Raw genomic sequence first — 20,928 nt, 5'->3', positions numbered from 1 at the left:
CCACCTGAGCGGGAAAACAAGAGGCACAACGTCTGAGCAGACATGAATGCCCCACGGTGCGTGGTGTGCTCTGCCTCTTGCATATGTGTTGTGTGTGTACTTGTGTGTTTTTAAGGGGCTGCGGGTGCCTAAACAAGCTGCAGGGGGCATCCTCGCCCTTGCTCGTGGAGTCCCCCCCACCTCTTTCTTAACACACACACACACACACACACACACACACCATAGTCTCTATAACACACACACTCACCACTCGTCCTGCCAGACTCCCAGGCCAAGCGGCGTCGCCATACGGAACATCCTGCCCTCAGCGGAGAGGGGGAGGAGAGAGAGAGAGAGAGAGAGAGAGAGAGAGAGAGAGAGAGAGAGAGAGAGAGAGAGAGAGAGATTGTACAGAGCAAGAGGGATAGAGCGAGGCTGTGTGTGTATTCAGTGAGAAAAAGAGAGAGGGAGATACGAGGTCTGGCGTCTCCCTGTAGTAAATCTTTCAGGTCTGGAGCTCGAGAACTCGGAGAAACAACCAGAGCAGAAGAGACCTCTCGGTAATCTGATTGTAAAGCTCACTGGTGACCTGGACCAGAAGCGTCTGAAGCCTTGGATTAACAAGCCCGACTAGAAGGACGGATGGTTGCGCGGACGGGCGGCGCGCTGTGAAGTTGGACAGACTACCGAGGCACCGACAGCAAGCAGCAGCGGCAGCTTTTGTTCCCCCCCACCACCACCACCACCACCTCCTCCCCGAACCCCGTGAAGGCAGCGGCGGCACCGGGAGGCTGCTCACGCGCAATCCCGACCATGAAGCTGCCTTGGCTCCTGGCGCTCACGGCGCTGCTCGCACATACCGCCACGGTAAGCACGAGCATCAAATCCTTTGTTAACCGGGGAGCTCTCGTGCGTGCACACGGGAGCTAAGGCAATTTATGCATGCGTGTATATAAGTGCTTGCATGAGTGTGTGGGTGCGCGTGCCATCAGCGAGACGACAGTGATAGCGGTGATCGGTAGGAAATCCTGCACTCGACCTACTTATCAGCCCTTATTGGCCGGCCGTGACTCCCGCGAGGGGGGCTGGCGACTCCCGTGCACCCCCACCCCCCGTTTTTACGCACACATACACCCACACACACAAACACACACGCCTTTGTGTCTCGGTATCGGGGTTTATTGTGGCCTCGCGAGTCAGGAGGTGTGTGTGCTTGCATGTGTGTACCCTATGAGTGTTTGAGTGTGTGTGGGTAATTAGCGGGTGATCTCTAATTGGGCTTGATTGCGGGTCTTTATTCCGTGCCTCGGTTTGTGGTGTCTGTGTCATCGGCTCACATCCTGCTGATAATTTGAGGGGCTCCAGCCATACTGCGGCTTGAGCGACTTTATTACCGGGTAGGACGGCTGTGTGTTAAGTGTGTGTGTGTGTGTTTGTGTGTGTGTGTGTGTGTGTGTGTGTGTGTGTGTGTGTGTGTGTGTGGTGATTCGTGGGGTTGGAGGTGCACATGAACTGCAAGAAAACAGCGGCCTCATTATCTGGATGCAGGAATCCGACTTGGGGCATCCTCCCGTTATAACCCGTGTGTGTGTGTGCCGCGAGAAGTGGGTGGGGTAACAGGGAAGTTAACGGCGATGCGGTGCGCGAACGAAGGCTTGGTTGGAATGATGTCATCGGGAATCGCGAGGGGGGGGGCTGATTAGGAATGCGCGAGCCCCCCCCCCCCCCCCCCCCCCCCCCTTCCCCTCTCTCTCTCTCTCTCTCTCTCTCTCTCTCTCTCTCTCTCTCTCTCTCTCTCTCAACACACCTCCTCTCCGGAACCATCCACGCCGAGATTCACGCGCCCATCATAGCACGCCCACACCTTCCGTTACCGATTAATCCAGATTTATCCTATGAGGAGGAGGAGGAGGTAGAGGAAGAGGAGTGTGGAAGCTCATTGAATCATTCAGAGAAAAAAAGATGCAAGCACCAAAAATAGTCTGAGTGCATGTTGACTTTAGAGTGTAAAACAAGGAGCAGACCTCTTGTCTATGTTAATAGAGCTCAGAGGTGAGTTTACTGCTGTATTTATAAATAATGATGCTTTATTAGTTTCCCTCATTCATGGCCATATCAACCTATCGGAATGATGCAGGCCAAAGACTTCCTGTTTGGCTCTTTCAGTGTGTCACATTGAGGCCCTTGAATTCCAGTGCAACTAGTACTTCCTCCCAGAAAGGATCATGAAAGCTACCCTCCAGACATGTTTGTTTAAGATGTCTCCTACTTTACTATAAAGTCCAGTCTCTGTGTTTAATTTTCCCCGGCACACCTGTGTAATTTGTATATTTTATTGCATTGTTATGACAGGCTTCCAAACATATGTCCATGTTTGAAACTCAGATGTAGGTTCAGAGAAAGTTTCTTCCTTTGGCAAATGTTTATAAGAACTCTGCCCGCACATCACTGTGCACCATGAAGGTCAAATATCTGAGTGAAGTAAGCCATTCTTTTTTTGCAGGTGAGGAGATTAATCTGGGTTATTTTGTGGTGATTGAATAGAACTGACACTGTAATAAATATTTGTTGTTTGAATTGAAAAAAGTTAGTGTCCTGGCTGCCTCAGGATTTTAATTTGAGATAATAAGCTGAGGTCAGTTTGAGTTAATTCTAAACAAAACAACAATTTTCTACTCAAATGACCTTGTTATCTTTTAATTTACTTGACTTGAGTATTTTAGACCAGATTTTGGGATATTCCTGAGCGACTAATTTGCTGTTGTTGAAAAATAAATTAAGATTCATACTAGCTGATTAGTCTGAAGGCAAAACAGTACCGAGAGGAGACTGAAAGTCAAACTTGAGCACAATTTATTCAACATGGCTTGCCACGTGATCACAGAGTTTGTGGGTAAATGGTGTCAACAGGTTTTCTGAATGTGCCTTACATTAGCAGAGCTAGCACCACCAGCCTTTTGGTCCTCTATGCATGTTAACATCCAAATGTCTGTTTGTTATACACATGCATACTGGTCAAGTTGACCAGAAACAACCTTTTACTCCGTTTTCTACAACTTATCTCCATTTTCTAAATCAAAATACACCCGGAGGTACAGCTCTGGCCACCGTCGAGTGGCTGCAATACAGCTTAGACACAACATAAGCCCCTATTTCCGACTAGTTGACTGTCAAGGGGGCCAATGTTTTACCGTGTAGTCGTCTAAACGTGCACATCCCTAGCCAGACGTGACCTTCTGGCATCCAACGCTTTATGTCGTCTCTATAACTATGACAACAGTATATTTTTATATGGGCCAACTTTTTTGGGAGGTACATCCTTTTGACTAATACTACTCCAATAAATCATAATCTTAACATTGCATACTCAGTTATAATAACATGCAAATTAATTCCTAGTTAAACTGACAATAAATTAGAAGTTTCCATGACTGTAAGGTAGATTTTTACACAAAACAGCCACAAGCATCCCAAGAAAAGCCCAGTCCACCACAGTAATGTTGATATTACTAAAACAGATTGGTAATGCAACCACATAGTTCATACACAAGGCTTTTTTGTGCAGTTAGATGCCTTTATTTCTACATTTTGACTCTTTGTTAGTGTTGTCAACATCTCAACACCTTGGATTGTCACTGTGCTTATTCACCAGTAATGCTTCACTGCTCTCGACAGGGGTTTTCAAGACTAAACACACACACACGCACTGATGATTACTGGGTCAGACGGTTGCAATCCTTGCCAGAGATCCTTGGCCCTCCTGCTGACCTAATCTGTCTTGAAGTGTACAGATGGAGACAGGTGTGACACATATACACACACATTTAAATATGCACTGTGTTGGCTGGGCACAGATGAATGGTGTTGCTCAGAAAGGTAACGTGCACTCACTCAGTCTAATAATTACAAGACTCACCTCAAGCTACCCAGGCCTTGAACACACACACAAATGCACACACACATGACCCAGAGTCAAATGCATTTGCTGACAAGATCTTTCTTTAGATGCCCCTTGGCTTCAAACCAGCTGACCTTACTGTGTGTTTGCTTGTGTGTGTATATGTATATGTGTGTGTTTCCTTTTCATGTGTGATCCCTGGTGTCTTGTCTCTGTGGGTATTTCCTGTTATCAGAGTTCTGACGTCATATCCGCGCGACTGTACTTCACATCGGAGACCAATTTTTCCCACAGACATCTGTTGTGTCCCATGGATAGCTCAAGTGTGTGTGTGTGTGTGTGTGTGTGTGTGTGTGTGTGTGCATGTGGAAGTGTTTGTGTGTGTCTTCATGAGAGCGCTCAGTGTCCATCTGTCTGTGTGTGTGGGCTCAAAAATAGTGAATCTCCACTGCCAAAAACTTGTTCTCGCCAGCCCTCGCTCCTTGAAAAGCGTGTGCGTGAGAGTGTTTGTGTGTGTGTGGCGGAAAAAGTGTTGTGTTCTCGAGGATCATGTTTAACGGGGATGAATCAGTGTTTTGTGAGTCCGATAGCTGACAAAGCCCCCCATAGTGAGACGAAGAAAGAGAGAAGGAGCAAGAAAGAGGAGAAAATAGCCCAAGTGAGGCGGATTGAGGGAGAGTGTGGAATGTGAGAGGCAATTTGACACAGGAAGTGGGTCCTTCTCGCTCTCCTGGAGGACAAAGTCCCCACACACACATGCTGGCAGGTAGAAAACACTCCCGGTGAGGGGGGGAGGTATTTCAGGTGTGTGTGAAAAGATGGGTGAGGGTTTGAGGGTCACCTTCCAGCTGGGAGAGGAAATGAAAAGGATCACAGCTCATATCCGGATGCCCCGACGTCTGGAGGTGAGAGAGAGAATAGTGACAGCCTTATGTGGGAAAACTTCTCCCCCTTTTCTCCCCCTTTTCCTCACCCCATCTCCCCTCTTACGCTTGTTTATGTGTGTGTGTGTGTGTGTGGGTGTGTGTGTGGGTGTGTGTGTTGTCTGTGTACACACTGATATCTGAAAGCATTTTCTTATCACTGTGGAAGGAGTGGCATGGCAGATGTGGAGCATTTGACTGAAATTAGTTTTTCTTTCGGGTGGAGAAAGTTTGAGCATTTGATTCAGCTCACAGCGAATTTTCCATTTACTATTAAACTGATAACAGCATGTGGGGATGGAGAAACTTGCCTTCACAATACCTGTTATTTATGTGGCGTCCTAACTTGGAGCGGAAAGAACAATGGGCGCTCCGAATTTGCAGCAAAATTGGAGTTCCATTTACTAAAAACTGACCAAAAGTTCAGCCCTGCATAAAAAAAACTATTAGAATGAATGAGAATAAAAGAGCGGCTGTCATTATTCCCCCCATGAGAGCTCAAAAGGCCTTGCAAAAGTCTCTGAGAACTTTAACAGCTAATGCCGCAGTAATAATGCCTAGTTTTATCTGGATTTTTTTCAATATTCATGTTATTAAGCTCTTTCACTGTGATTTTCTAATCAAGGCTCTTGCAAAAAACTTTAATTTCTTAAGTTTGTGTAGTTATTAGATACAAATGAACATGTCTTACAAATATACAGTGACGAAATGTATTGGTTTTTATATAGTAACCCTGGTAACGACCAAAAGTAAACCTCCAATCAGAAGGTATGGCAGCCTGTAGGTTGCCTATGAGGCAAACCTGAGGGGACCAAAACCTGTAATCACTTACAGCCGCTCATTAATTACTGAGCTCTTCATCCCTTGTGGAAATTACACCCTTGTTCCCAATCAAGAGATAAAACCATGCTTTTACACACTTATATTTTATTAGATTATTTTGTAATAGAAGATGTTCCAGCTGAACAAGTATCAGGTGTCATGGGTCAGAACACTGAAGCCTTGGAGCTCATAACTCGTCTCACACTCTCTTTATTGGCTACCGATGGAGTTCAAAATTCAATATCTTTCTTCAATTCTTTAGCTCATGCACCACAAAGTGGTTTAGCTCCCTGAGCACTTAAAGTAATGCAAAGTTTTATGGGTTTGCTATCTACTGTCAAAAATAGGACAGAACAAGCTTTAGCCTGTTTGTTTTTTGCATTCCCCTCTGTAATGTTTTAAAGGTTTTAATTTTGAAAAAATGAGTTATACTGAAATCTGGATTGGCCTACATTATTGTCTCAGATTATAGGCCCTGCACAAAATCAGCTGGTGTCAGGTAAATTATCATACAATAATAAGAAACAACAGTATTGTGGTGCTGGCAGTGAGAGTAATGTCAGTCAAAGCTGTTGATATCGTTGTTTAAGTCTTGCTTATGGGGGGTACTCCCGATCAAGAGATACTCATGTCTAGGTTTCAGAAATGATAAACAGATTTTAGAACATCTCAAGAAAAAGACAAAGATTGGAAAGTCTTTAAAAAAAAACGATTATCTCTCTCATTAATCATCTTGTGACCTTATTATGTCATGCTTCGCAAGGGTCAAACTATTGACTTTTCATCAAGATGGACCTTCATCTCCTCCTATTGTGCAGAAGTGAAGCCAAAATAACCCATGCAGCAACAGCATTTGGAGCCAGATTCTGCACAGTAGGGATCGAGCCTTGGTACTAATGTCCCGCCCCGTACACAAACCAATACACAGTTTGAATCGGAATCTAATTAATGGAAAGTTTAACAAATGTTGTACTGGTGTTTGTTATAGTTTCTCTGGCTGACAGAAACTGGGTCTGAGAACAAAATATTTGACATGTATTTTAAGTTCGAAAAAATGTCCTCTCTGTTAACATGAAGGAGGTGGCTTTATGACTTATGTAGCAGCCAGTCAGTAGGGGAGCTCTAAATGTTTTGGCTTCACTTTAAGGGAGCTGTCATGTTGCCCATCTTTTAATAAAGTGTATGGGTCAAAACCATAGTTGAGGGTGAAACTCCAACAGCTGTAAGTATAAAGCCTGATTTTGTACTTCTGGGTTGAATCTATGCTGTGGTGTATGCTGTAGGTTGGTGTAGCCCTGTGCCTTGGCAGAAGCCTACGTATGTAGACTGACGTGCACCTCCTAAAAACCGGAAACCACATACACACCAATTCAAAAAAGTGATATTTACAGCAGAAATAAACATGTTTACAGTCTGGTACAAAATACGAGTGTAGTCTGGATAGCTAATTTCTTGATCGGCTCACTCTGTACTGGGGGTGATTTTTTTGTAACGCGGCAATTTGGAAGATTTTGAGATTACGAGGCTTCAAATGAGAGGCACAGCTGACTTGATTGACAGGCGGGAACACTGTAGCTGTTGGCGAGGAGGCTCAAAGCCCGCCTCTTTACGTCACAATTGCTCGACAGCAGCAACATGGCTGCTGCCACCGATTGGCCTCAAAACAGCTCTTCAGAAACAGATGGGTGACGTCACGGATACTATGTCCATATTTTATACAGTCTATGGCCAACACAGACAAACCAGTCTTGATGCGACTACTAAGTTTTAAGATGTTTCGAGCTCAGAGTGTCACTTTAATGCTGAACGTGTACGAACTCATGTTGTCTAGCTAACCAGTACCTTTACCTAAACACCTTAAAAGTTTTACTGTGAAAAGGAGTATTTTAAACAACTGGATATGTACTTTCACATTAGTTGGTGACCCGACTGCGTCAACGCTACGTGACAGTTGCTGTATAACTAAATCTTCTCCTACAGATACCCCAGACTGAGGTGCCATGTTGTAATACTTTCTTGTCTGTGTGAGTCTCCTTAGTTCACTCTGCCACTCACAGTTTAGGGAGTACCTGTTTTCTTCAATCACTTGTCTCCGACACATTGTGCAACACTAAACTTTCCCTGAGGAATGTGTTCGAGTCGTCCCACGAATTAGAAAGAATGCAGCCAGAGCTTGTATCCACCCAGCTGGAAACTCCTCTCATCACAACCAGCCACACACACACACAAGTGCAGACATGCTTTTCTCACATATATGCACCAATGCACATTAAAGTCCTGATTATACACACAGAGACAGAAACCCACAGACACACACCCAGAGTCACAGTGGTGGTGAATAACGGTGGCGTGCAGCAGTTTTGTTGATTCAGTGAGTCAGAGGGAGACGGAGAACGCTGGAGGTGTTTTAGGTAGGTCAAAACAGGCTCGAAACACAGCTCGTGTAGCTACTAAACACACACACACACACACACACACACACACACACACACACACACACACACACACACACACACACACACACAGAGCCTTCCTTGCAGTAATTGGACAGCACTGTGCAGACATACATACATATTCTCAGGAGAGGAGAGGGGGGGTTGGATGAATATAGAGAGAGAAGGAGGGAGGAAGGGAGAGGAGAACGATGGAAAAAGGGAGGTGTACAGACCACATGATAATGAGAAAGAGGGAAGGAGGGGAGGAAATAAAATGGAGAGGTAAGGATGGAAAAAGTGTTACCGTAATAGCAAGAAGCTCGATAGCAGGGGGAAGATGAGAGAGTGAGGAGGATGGAAAAACGGGAGAGCAGAGGATGAAAACGAAGCACAAAAACGGAGGAGAAGACGGGACCAGGAGAGGGGAGAGAGAGAGGATGAGAAAATGGGGAAATTTTGAGAGATTGAGAGAGAAAAAGGGAGGGCATGAGGGCTGGATGATGGGGAGGACAGCAAAGGGGAGGAAGGATGGAAATGGAGGGATGTCGAAAAAGAGAGGGAGGGATAAAGAGAGGTAGGGTGGGGGAGGGAGGTGTGTGCGCTGCTCATTCCCAGGAGACTGTGCTCTACCTGCTCTCTCCACGGCCGTCGCCATGACAACCAGCATGGCTGCCTCTGTCACAGCTTTATTGCCCCCCCCCCAACCCTTTCAATCCCCTCCCTTTTTCTCCCTCTCTTTCATTCTGTTTCAACCCGTCTTGTTTTCTTTTCGTCTGCTCTCTGTCTTCCCTCATTCACAGTTTTTCATCCCCTGTTTTCTGACTCGGCTCTTTTGTCTCCTCTCCCCTCACTACTCTTTTTACTTCTTTCTCCTCCTCCCCCTCTCCTTCTCTCTTGTCTATATTTTCCACTACAATAAATCGAACGATCGAGAACACGAGAGACTGAAGTTGTGTTTCACCTTTACAGTAGCGTGCATTTGTGTGTGCTAGTGTGTGTTTTGTGCTATTACAGGACTCTAAATTAGAGAGCATAAACCCAGAGCCAGGTCCCATAACCACAAAACATTCTGGGACTGCTGTGTGTTTGAGCGATCGCTATAATTTAAAACCCAAAAAACAGGGTTCCTTCTTCCCCCGAACAGGCATTTATGTGTTTGTGTGTTTGCCTGGTATGTGAGTCATAGATGCTCTCCACCAGCATATCATTTTTCTCTCGTCTCAGTCATGTCTTAGAATCTCTTTAGTACTTCTCTCTGTTATCCCACATTTCTGCAACAACTGGATAATTAGGTTAATGAGGGGACGGATGGGCGGGGTCTGACATGGTCCAATGGGAATGCTGGAATGTGAGCTTCCTGGCAAGCGTGCTGATAAGAGCAGGTTGGGGTCGTGATAAGCGTGCCTTATGCACCGGACCAGTCTGGCCTCCGTCTGACCTCCAACACTCAGCTCGCTCCATCTCCCACTCCATCTGTTCATTCTCTGGTGGGGATTTTGTCAGTAATTTGATCAACTTTTAGTTTTTTTTATATGTTTTTGTTGCCATTATTTTCATTTTAGTCCAATATATTAAACTTAAAACTGTTCCTTCCACTTATAAGCTTGTCCTGGAGCGATCAGTCATGTTCAATGGTTTTCATTCGGGGTTAGAGTTTTCCCAGTGTCAATCTCTGGTATTAAAAAATGAAGCCAATGTGTGCAGAGATGCTAAACACTGAGCTTCTTCAGGTGTCCACTTGAGGCTGGCTCCAAAAGCCTGGAAGACCCTGTTAACACCTGTGTTAAAAAACCCAATTTTACAGCAGAATTATAAGATATTAATAGTACCAGTTTTTAAATAATTAGGGGCGTGGCCGACTTGATTGACAGGTGGGCACACCTTAGCTCCTTGCCCACCTGTCAATCTGGAGGCTAAATGCCTGACTCAACTCTACCTCTTTGCCTCTAGGTTGACTGGAGGTGAGGCTGAGTCAGCATTTCCAATATGGTGACCACCATTGTTTAGCTCTGCTTCAAAAACCAATCATCTCAGAGACTACGTACATGTTTGACACAGTGTATAGATATTCTTTCATGTCATGGATGTATCTAACTTGCTGTACAAAGTCAGTAATATTTTAACTTCATCCACAGTAGATGGATCTTGATTTAGGATAGCCATAGATGTGCAGTGTCGAGTTTGAATAAAATTTTGACCAATTTTCAATTTTTCCGGAGTCAGTTTTGAAGACTAAATTCCAAACATGCCCATGTAAAGAATAGAAAGGTGGTTGATTTGATAACTTGTAACTGTAAAGTAAATTGATTATCTAAGTCTTTTTTTAAGGGTTAGGGTTAGGATACTTTTTCTGTCCACAGTTTTCCTCTGGATCTTTTTGGCATGTTATTTTCTCTATTCCACAAAATCTACTTTTGAAAGAGCCAAACACCCCTTGCTTCCTGCCTCATACCTTGGCCCTCTTCTTCTTCTCTGATTTATATTTTTGTAAATCAATGTTCTTTTGGCTGTGGGAACCAACTTATTTATCACATTTTATAGACTAAAAAGTCATCCATGGACTCTCGGCTCGTATTGATTCAACCACAAAATAGTAAAGTGTGAAATCATCTGTGCTTTTGTGATAAAAGGAGAAAAAAACCACGGTAAAACCTTGCAACAAGGCTGTAATTTTTTCTCAGGTGGCCATTAATGACACCAGATTTGACTTTCTGTGAAAAAGGAACCTGTTTCCTCAGCTCAGAGATGTTCATGACTAACTCGAAATAAAATGCTATCACTGCTCCACTGGGAGCCATCTTTAAAAATGGCCACTATGGCCTCCCTCAAAGCTCTGAGAGTTTGTTTCAAAGACTTGCAAATGAAGGCCTAGTAGAGGAAAGAGGCTGTGTAATCCCTGGGGGTCGTCTTTAAGGCTCTGCAGGAAGAGGTAAGGATCAAGTAAAATGGGAACAACAACAAACCAACTGTAAACGGATGAAATTTTCTTTGCCTGAAAATTGTAATAGCTTGTTTTAGTTGTTTAGTATAGTACTCTCCCAAACGGCCTTCATGTCTAAGGGGCTGCTGGGTGCAGTTAAAGAGTCCCAGGTCGGCCCTTGAAGGAGAATGAATCACAGTCAGATTTTCTCTGATGCATGTGCGCACATGATTGGATATATGGATGTTTTGTCACCCAATTTGTCACTACTTCATCTTTGCTCATCTTTGATCTAGCAGCGTCACGGTTTCTATTTTCAAACGACCTTCCTGTCATCTCTTTCTCTGATAACAAAGAGATTTTGTCAGTTTTGATTTACAGATATGCATTTCTGACGCATGTTTCTCATCAAGGCTATAGCAAATTTATCACTTTAAATTTTAATAGATTTTCCTCATATCTGTGTTGTCATCCTCTTTGAAAATTATGGAATATTTCGTCATTATTACATTAACACTCGCAATGTGACAGAGAGCTGCATGTTTGCATACTGATGTGTGTGTCCTGTGTGTGTGTTCATTGGTTTCTCTTATGGGAAGGACACAGGAAGTGAGTATATAGATCCGGCCTTCAAGCTTGAAACCAGGAGGGAGCTTCCTGAGTGGTTTAATATAGGTGTGTGTTTTTACATGTGTGTGTTTACATGTTAAAGAGAGGCAGACGAGGCGGTGAAGGAGCACAGGGAGGCCGCTTGTGAGAGAAATGAGAGCGAGAAATAACAGTGTGCGAGAGGCATGTGACTGTGTGTGTGCGTTTGAATTATTTAGCCCCAACGTCCCGACAGAGGAGTGAACGAGGTCAGGAGCTCATTGCTGCAACGTTTTTCCTCTCTCCATCCATCTATCCATCCATCCATCCATTGCTACACCCACCAGCCTCCTTCCTCCTCCTCCTCCGCCTCCTCTAGCAGAGCTCCTCATTCACTCTGCCTGTCTCGATAAACAGGAACTTAGTAACAAAAGGCATCCCACATGTTACTCATGTCCCTCAATTATCGGCGAACCATGAGGGAAAAACATCGATCCAATTAAACTCAGACATTGAAACCTGCTGTGTGTGTGTGTGTGTGTGTGTGTGTGTGTGTGTGTGTGTGTCTGTGTGTGTCTGTGAGTGAGTGTGTGTGGACTCTCTCAAGTAAACCTTTCAACCCTGGTGCTTTAAAGGGCTCTTTCAAAGGCGTTTTCAGTTTGAACAAGCTACTGAAGCTAATGAGCTACGTGTGTGTGTGTGTGTGTGTTTGTGTGTGTGTGTGTGTGTGTGTGTGTGTGTGTGTGTGTGAAAAAGTGTGTGAGCATTTGGGATTCTGTTATATTGCTTGGTGGTTGCAGCAGGTTCACACACACATGCATGCAGACACACACACTCACATGCACACCTTGCAGCAGCAGGTGATTCATTCTTAATCTTTCATTCCAACAGTTGTGGATTAGCCCTAATCTCAGCCCGCAGAGACCCAGGTCTGAAAGGCTGACTGACACTGAGAGCGTTTGTGTGCGAGTGTTTGTGTTTGTGTGTTTTTGTGTGTATTGTTTATTTAGCTCGGTGTGTGGACTGATAATTATTTCCCTCGTTGGAGTGTGTGTGTCTGACAGGACATGATGTGACTGAGGCAGATATACATGACGGATTGATAGGTCGCACAACATTGAAACATTAGACCCAGCAGGGGGTGGGAGGGGCTGTCTGACAGAGGGGAGTCATGACCTCTTTTGACTTTAATTCCTTGTTTTGACATTTTAGAACCAGCTCAGTCACATCAAATACGAATTTCAGTTCTGTTTAAAGTTTACCTTAAGGTCAGCAACTACACTGCATTTCCTGGAGCAATTTAGCTGCCTATTATTTTCAATGTTTTACCTACAAAACAAAACAAAATAAAAACAATGAACACTGAATGTGACAGTTCCCCAGAGCCCAAGAAGTAAGTCGAGTGTCTTGTGTTCTCACAGGACTGTTTTTTTCTACAAAACCCTATTTAAAGCTCATGTGAGGAGTTTTTAGCTGGTTATAAAATTGCTAAATTTAATATTAATGTCTCTCTATGACCCTCAAAAATAAACTGATGATTGTCGTATTGTTGTCTAAAATCGCTGATGGGGGGTAGGTGTCAGTCAAATCAATTAACTGCATTCTACCGAACCATCCTATTTTTTGCATTATCAAGGCAGTGACTTCCAGTGAGTGATACATTTTATAGTAAAGAAATTCAAGGTTAGATTTTGTGTTAGAACACGTGACTTTAACATGTAAAATACAAAATCAGCAAGAGATTACAATACCATTTTGTCCACAGGAGTTGCTAAAATCAACACAAACTGAAGTTCCTTACAGGAGCTTTAGTTCAAAGAAAACAATCAAATGTTAATCTAAAAGTATCAGTCGTACAAGATTAGATTTTTTCTAAAGTACAACTAATAGTTAGGGCTGTCATTGTCAGCCCGTTAATCCAAATACGGTAAAGGTCTGAAAACAAAATGTTTTCATTGCACGATATGTATTGCCCCTTTCGGCACACCATAGTTAAGCCATGTTTGCTAATGCTCTTGCTAGCACCATGATGGAAAATAATGACACCACTGTGCTTTAAAGTGAAAAATTGTATTCACAAAAAAACCCAGACAGCTCATTTAACAAGTCAAGAGTAATACACACTTTGTGTCAAACTGAATTAAAATACTCAACTCTGAATTAAATAATAGTAATATGAGTTTGAGCTACCACTTAAGAGCTTAGCATGCAGGTGCAGCTAATCACACTGATGTCAGCGGGCAGCCGCATCACAGAAACCCACAAAGCACCATTTTTGAGTGAATGATTCAGCACAGACCTGTGGATGAAACTAAATCAAATAAGTTAACTAGAGTGTTTGCTAAATGGGTGGCAACTGACTGCAGGCCAGTCAGCACTGAGGAAAACTCAAAGTCAGTTTAAAATACCCATAATTATGATTCAATCCATGAATGAATCAAGAATAAGTAAACAAGTCTGCTACACAGACCACACATTTGATGACAACCTTCCTTCTTTATTGAGGTTCAGTGACTTGGTTTAATTTCAAGTTGAGTGAAAAGAAAAAAAATAAAGAATAAAGATTTGATGATTTTCTACTTTTATTTGTCTTAGACTTTCTGCTACAGACAAATAAATATCAGTTCCAAACTACCTCTTTCTTTTTTCATTTTTGTCCTGTGAAGCTGAAAAACACTAAGAGACCATTAAAGTTCAATACCCAACCTTTCATTGTAATAAGAAATATTTAGCTTAGTAATGCTCTCTGAACATAAATTGTATCTTAACACTTAACAACTCTCTGGGAAAAGTTTCCCTCCAAAACACTGCACAAAGCAGAAGGGTGTGAAGACAGATTTGAAGGTGATTATATATTGTGCAGGGGAATCTGAAGGGAATGAAAGGGGGGAATGAGGTCAGAGGCAATCGCAGACAGAAGTGATATGAAAGGAGGGCTGGTGACTAAAGTGCAGAGGTAAAAAAAAAAAATGAAAAGGGAGGGGGAGCAGATTGAAGAAAGTACCGCAGACGTGGAGAAGAAAGACAGAATAGGATTTGTTAATATATGAAAGTGGTAAAAGGATATGAGTAGCTCATCAGAATACAGTGTGAGATTAATGGGCAGGGGAGAGTGAAATGATAAAAGAGCAGAGGAGCTGACGAGTGAGAAAAAAGAGAAAATGAAAGGGAGATGGATGGTAGCAGAGAAAAAAGAGGTAGATAGAAAGAGAGGTAAAGAGTCTGGTGGTTAACGCAGGCCTGTAAAGAGCTTAGAGCTGCTGAGACGGATTGTATGGAGAGAACAACCTGGACAGGATTACACCGTGGAAGAAGAGAGACGAAGGCTGTTAGAGCAAGATCCTATCACAACCCATGAATCTCCCTGTCCTCCAGTTACACATTTCCACTGGTTTAACATCGACCGCAAGCTAGGCGGCAATCACACTTTAATTAAACCGCGCTCACAGTATCAAGGCATTAATGATCAGCGATTGTAATAGCAAACACTTTGGAGCTAATCTGTGAATTAGACCATCATTCACCAGCCATTAGTTTCTTAAACCCACCTCTTAATTAATTAGTCAGTGAGTAATGTCGCCCACTGAGGGATGAAGCTATCTTTAACCGTGCTGCTAACAGTCACAGATAACTGAACACGCTCGCACCTGAAGCTGCCTTTACTATTTATTTTACAGCTGAGGCGATTCAACAGAGGCTGATGGGAGATAAAAAATGTCTGAACTGGAACAGTGAACTCCTACATCAATGTATAAACTGTTAACCATTAATCCCCATTAGCTGCTAGCTTGTGCCTACATGCTGCATTGTTAGCATCACTAAACGAACTAAACGAAGCATGTACCAGCATTTCCTAATATTTTGGAAAATAATGAATATTAGTTTGATTTCAATCTGTATGCTTATTTGCTGTCTTCATATTGTTTCCGTGTTAAGTATTTTGTAGCTGGTGTTAGGTAGCAGTTAGCCACGTTTAGCGCAAACAACAGAGGCAGCTCACTACGGCAGGGCTCCTCGGCCAACATTTTGGACGTGCTACATTATAAACACTGGAACTATATTTGTTATGGAACTGACCTAACTTAACAATGTAAAGTTACTGTAAGTACAACTTAACTGCACCTCTCAAGAGAAACAAGATCTTACCAAAACTTCTTTGAGGAAATCATCTTTGACTGTTTCACTCATAAATGAAACTGCTGTCTGGATGAAAGCCCTCTTTGTGCGACCCATCCTTCACATAGAAAACAACATCCAGAAAGGATGCTTAAGAAGTACCTACAGCCTCAAATTTGGACAGTTTAGATCTGGTGTCCCTTGGGAGTTGCTTTTAAAAGGTTAAACATCTTGTGACCTCTCTGCTGGCTCCCGATTAAAGGAGGAAAACCTCCGTCATGTAGGATCTGATAAATTCAGTCATATCCAATTATTCAAAATATAAAACAACATTTGTACATCTTCTGACACAGATCATGAGCCCCTCATTGAAGACAGCAAATGTCTAATTTCCTTGTTGGCTCACAGTTGGTAGAAGTCTTCTGACATTGCTTCTTTGAGTTAATCAGGGCCTCATGATAAATATGTGATCAGGTCACAAGCATTCAGTCTATTTGGCTTGTTAAGACAGAGCATGGACGCTGCTCTCGCCTTAGAGTTCATTCTGCCGCCAGATCTCACGACCTGTGTAATTAGTGCTCGATATCAGGAGCCTTTATGATACATGAAGAATCAATCAGCTATCTGGCAACGGCTTCGGGGCTCAGGGATGGATGCCAGTTCGCCTAAAGTCAGTGAAACAATGAGAAAGAGCCCAGAGAGCGCAGCAAGGTCAGCCGCTCAGGAATGCCCCTGGAGCAGCAATTTGTTTACCTCCTCTGTGTGTATGTACGTGTGTGTGTCTGGGAGAAAAGGACAGGTATGGCATGATAATAATATGCCTCATGCCCTCTGTGCACACACTCACAAAGGTGCATCCCTCCATTCCAGATTGAATTACGTAGGACTGATTGGATTTTTCTCCTCGGCATCAAAGACAAAAACACTCCTGTCTCGTTCTCCTCCCTTTCTGCCTCTGGCTCCATCCATCCCATCATCAACCCGTTTCTTTTTCCACTGAAGTAATCTCCATTTGCACCAAAACTTGGCCTTTTATGCATCGATTTTGCTCGTTCTTCTTGCCATTCATTCCTTAGGGCCTGTAAAGTCGCATGACAGTCATTAGTCTGATTAAACAGGCTGTAATCAAAGAAGCACACACACAGAGATGTTGCCTCATGATTCCCATCTAAGCCAAAATGTGATTCTCATCATGTTTATGTGTGTTTGAAAGTGCGTTTTCTTGCATGTGTGTCAAGGGTTTTTGGATTTGGAGCTGAAAAGAGACCATTGATTACCGTTTCTGAGTGTACTCAAAGTGCGCCTCTCCCTCGCTCTCTGCAGCACAAAGGCATCATGGTCTGCGGGGCGCTTGCTCTCACACGCAGCCGCATTTCTGAGCCCTTTTGAAAAGTTCCTTAGAAACACGAGAAAAGTTCCAGCCACAGGCGCCACGCCCTCCCACTGGCCCTGCAGAAATAGGCCCATTGAGCCAGGCTATAATCACACACATTCTCAAAAACACAAATACACACACACACACACACACACACACACACACACACACACACACACACACACACACATTAAAAATCTGCATTCACTCGCTCCCCTCTCTCTCCAGCACTTCATAGAAGTAGCCACAAAAACGCAGCCATAGATCCACCAGCCAACCAGCAGCTTTCACCGCTTACTGCTACATTTCTCCGTGCAGACATCAGTACCAGCACACACAAACACACACACACACACACACACTCTCATACACACACACAGACGCTCCCTGAACACCACTGACAAACCTTATAACGCACACCCTTGTAAGCACACAAGCACACAGCAGCGTATTGTGGAGTGTGGGAGCAGCAGTTGTGTCAGAATCTTAAGGCATTTCTGGCTACAAGAGTGACGCACACACACACACACACACACACACACACACACACACACACACACACACACACACACACACACACACACTCACTCAGAGATGCATGTTTCATAAGGTCATATATAATGGAAGAGGATTCCACGCAGAGAGGCCTTGTTTGTGTGTCTGTCTGTGTGTAATTGTGTGTGTGTGTAGCTTTGAAATGTGGTCTGTAATCCTGGTGGATTGTCAGATTAGTGTAACAGCTGGCTCCTACATACAGATATACATCTCTCTGTATCACCCCTCCTCCCTTTATGCCCACCCCTCTATACTCGGCCAGGAGCCAGGATCTATGCATTAGTTGCTGTGCCTTTGTGGGTGTTTGTGTGCGTGTGTGTGTGTGTGTGTGTGTGTGTGTGTGTGTGTGTGCGGCGGTCTCACAGCTCCAGTCCATTACTCGGTTTCAGACCAGCTGATGTGTCACTACACAGTCATGTGACCTCTGCGAAGTCTACAGCGAGTTTCAGTGTCAGCTGCTCATTTTGTCAGAGATACAGAGACATTAAAGTTTAAGCACGTAGACGGCACGAGTCTATCTAAAGTTGTTTTCCAGAAGTCAATCATTCAATCAATCAATCGCTATACAGGTGGTATTTGTAAGGCACTTTTAATGCAGGATAATGGAACATAAAGAGCTCCACCCAACCACCCAGACACACAGACAAAGCCATAAGTGGATAAATTACTTTTTTTCCACTGATATCATCGGTAATCCCTCGATAGTAGAAGCATTCAGTTTGAATAAAACACAGGAAATAGAAACTAAGGAAACACCAGAGACAGAGTTAGATATTAATCCTTGTCACATACATTTTTAATATCATGACAGTCTACCTAGAAATGTTCAAAAGTCCTGTTCACACATGTCCCTCACAGGATGAAGTTTTTCCTGGAGAGGGTTCTCAGAGGGCAGGACATGACATAAAAAGGAGAATGCTGTTGTCTTGGTGTAGACTTTACAATATTTCTGGAGCCCATTTCATATCGCAACTCCATAAACATCACTGTAATAGAAATTCTTCCGTCATGACGCCAATATCACACCTGCAACAGCGTAATGTCGGTGTCCTTGTGTATGATTTTACATTGCATTACGGCCATGTGGAGCACAAGAGCTTAACACACACACAGACCTACATGCTCTGTTGGCTCCATCTCACCTCTATAATGCCTCTGTGCCTACAATACTGGCACAGCAGTGGGACGACTTGGTTCCACCATCACACCTCTCTGATATAAATATAGAAAGCAAGATGTCACAGGAGCGTAAATATCACAGTCTGAACTGGCAGCATGAGCGGGTCCAAAGATGGCAGGTGAAGCAGAGCCCCAGCGATGTTGACAGTTTTTGCCTTTTTATCGATATACTATGTTATTTGACATATTCACAGTACCAACCCGTGAGGGTAAAAGGACAAGCTGGCAGCTGAGAAGAGTTTAAAGTTCATTACGTGCACGACTATCACACAGGTGGTGCACCAGCCGCATGATATAAACATCATCACCCGCTCCCTCTCGCTTGTGGTAAATTTTCCTGACTGTTACATGCTGCATTCAGGCGCTGGCTCATCCCCACGTTTATAGAAATTTCACTAGAGGGCTGGCAGGAAAAAGTCTCTGTAAAGTCAGGTGGGAAATTCATTCGTTGGCTTTCATACATGCAGCTCATGTTCAGCGCAGATCCAGAGAAATGGATTAAGACTCTAATTCAGTATTTAGCTGCATACAAAGCAATAAGTAAATCAGACTAAAGTAGAATCCATACAATTTTTTGCAGAAGTCAATGAATACATGTCAATTGAGGCCAGACCTACAATTTTTCTTAAGTTAATTATATACTTCATTGATCTGTTTTCATGTTGCAAACATCAACACTGTCATAAAAATCCCCCAAGTGACTGTTTTTCTTATGCTTTTATAATCGCTTTCTGTCGTAATCCTGCAAACAAATCAGGGCGTTTCCTGTGACTCCTTCACAATAAAGCCATTCATTGCCTCTTCATAACACTTTTTATGTGAAGCAGCAGCAGCAGCAGGAAATGCTGGATTTGCATTAGTAACCTGATATGCCTTTTTGTAAACAGTGAGTCTGATATCAATGAGATGAAATTACACAACGCTGGATGACATTCATTCATTGTCTCCTGTGAATCCCTGCTGCGTAGGAAGGTAATCTGAATCCCACACGTCAATGACAGACTCCTTCACCTCCCATAAAAGCTTCTTCTCAGAGAGGACAGAAAAATAGAGCAGGGAAGTGAATTTACTGTTGGCAGGAGGTCAAAATGTCTGATTGTGAATGACTTTAGCGATCAAGTTGCTAGAAAGGAGGAATTATCCACAGTCAATGGAGGAAAACAGATTCTGTTATATTTTGTGTGTGATGTATTGGCAGTGAACCTCAGTTTCTCATTTTTGAGACACATCATGACCTCCAGAATCAATTGTGTAAAAGAGGGCGGGCAGGCAGTCTTCCATCTAATGATGATTAATCGTTGAGCTAACAATGAAGCAAATTCTGTGCTGCGCTCTGATGGAGGTACACTAAACTGCCACAAATGGATTTTGCTTCATTGTTTTCTAACAGACGACACAAATATTGAAAATTCTTCTGTGTGAAAAAATATTTGAATTCGCTTCCAGGGATTCAAATGCAGGATTTCTCCTCCACTCTGCACCTGTTTTGTCCCTGACCAAGCCACAGCACCATATATATTTTTAGGCTCTCCATAGGGGCATTCATCACTTAGATCATCTCTGTCCTTATAACTCAGTGCAGAAAGATAATATTAGTGCTGGGATGTTTTTCAGCTGTGGTTTGGTGCTGCACTGAGACAGCTTGAGGGCCCGAGCGAGCTGGAATAACAAACTGGAGCCGGTGTAATGCCATCCTCCCACAGGTTTTGTACAGGGGGAATTAATATGGCCAACGTGGCCGCGATTTGGATCAGCCACGGTTAGTGCTATCAGGAATTTGATCGGCAGAAAGCACTAAAAATAACAGAGGATGGAAAACTGTTTCACTCATTTCCTGGCTCTTACACGAACATGTTTACAGTTTTTGCTCGGTGGTTCACGTTCATTGGTCACAGGGAGCACTCGTGTGTGAAAAACTGAGACAAACATGCAGGGAAAGATCAGAAATGTGTTTTTGGCAAAGCGGCTAAATCTGTGTCTCTACCTTCCCACTCAATGCCACTTAAAAAAATCATGTCAACAAAAATATTATTTATCAGTTTCAGACTTATCACAACATAAAATTAATAAATTCAGCTATAAATGTCCAACTTATTTAATGTTAAACCCTGCATTAGTCTGAAAACTGACATCCACTG

At 43.3% G+C, this 20,928-nt stretch overlaps 1 protein-coding gene across 1 annotated transcript in view; it reads left to right on the top strand.

Moving 5' to 3' along the window:
* Positions 1-248: 248 nt before the first annotated feature.
* Positions 249-20,928, top strand: part of sdc3 (syndecan 3) — a 47,022-nt gene continuing 26,342 nt past the window's right edge. Inside the window, exon 1 of the mRNA XM_034705284.1 lies at positions 249-846. Coding sequence (XP_034561175.1) covers positions 793-846 — 54 coding nt within the window. The 5' untranslated portion in view covers positions 249-792. The remainder of the gene's footprint in view (positions 847-20,928) is intronic.

Source organism: Notolabrus celidotus, chromosome 16 (assembly GCF_009762535.1).
Source record: "Notolabrus celidotus isolate fNotCel1 chromosome 16, fNotCel1.pri, whole genome shotgun sequence".
In the NCBI taxonomy this organism is placed as follows: Eukaryota; Metazoa; Chordata; class Actinopteri; order Labriformes; family Labridae; genus Notolabrus; species Notolabrus celidotus.
This window is presented reverse-complemented; position numbering and strand designations above follow the sequence as displayed.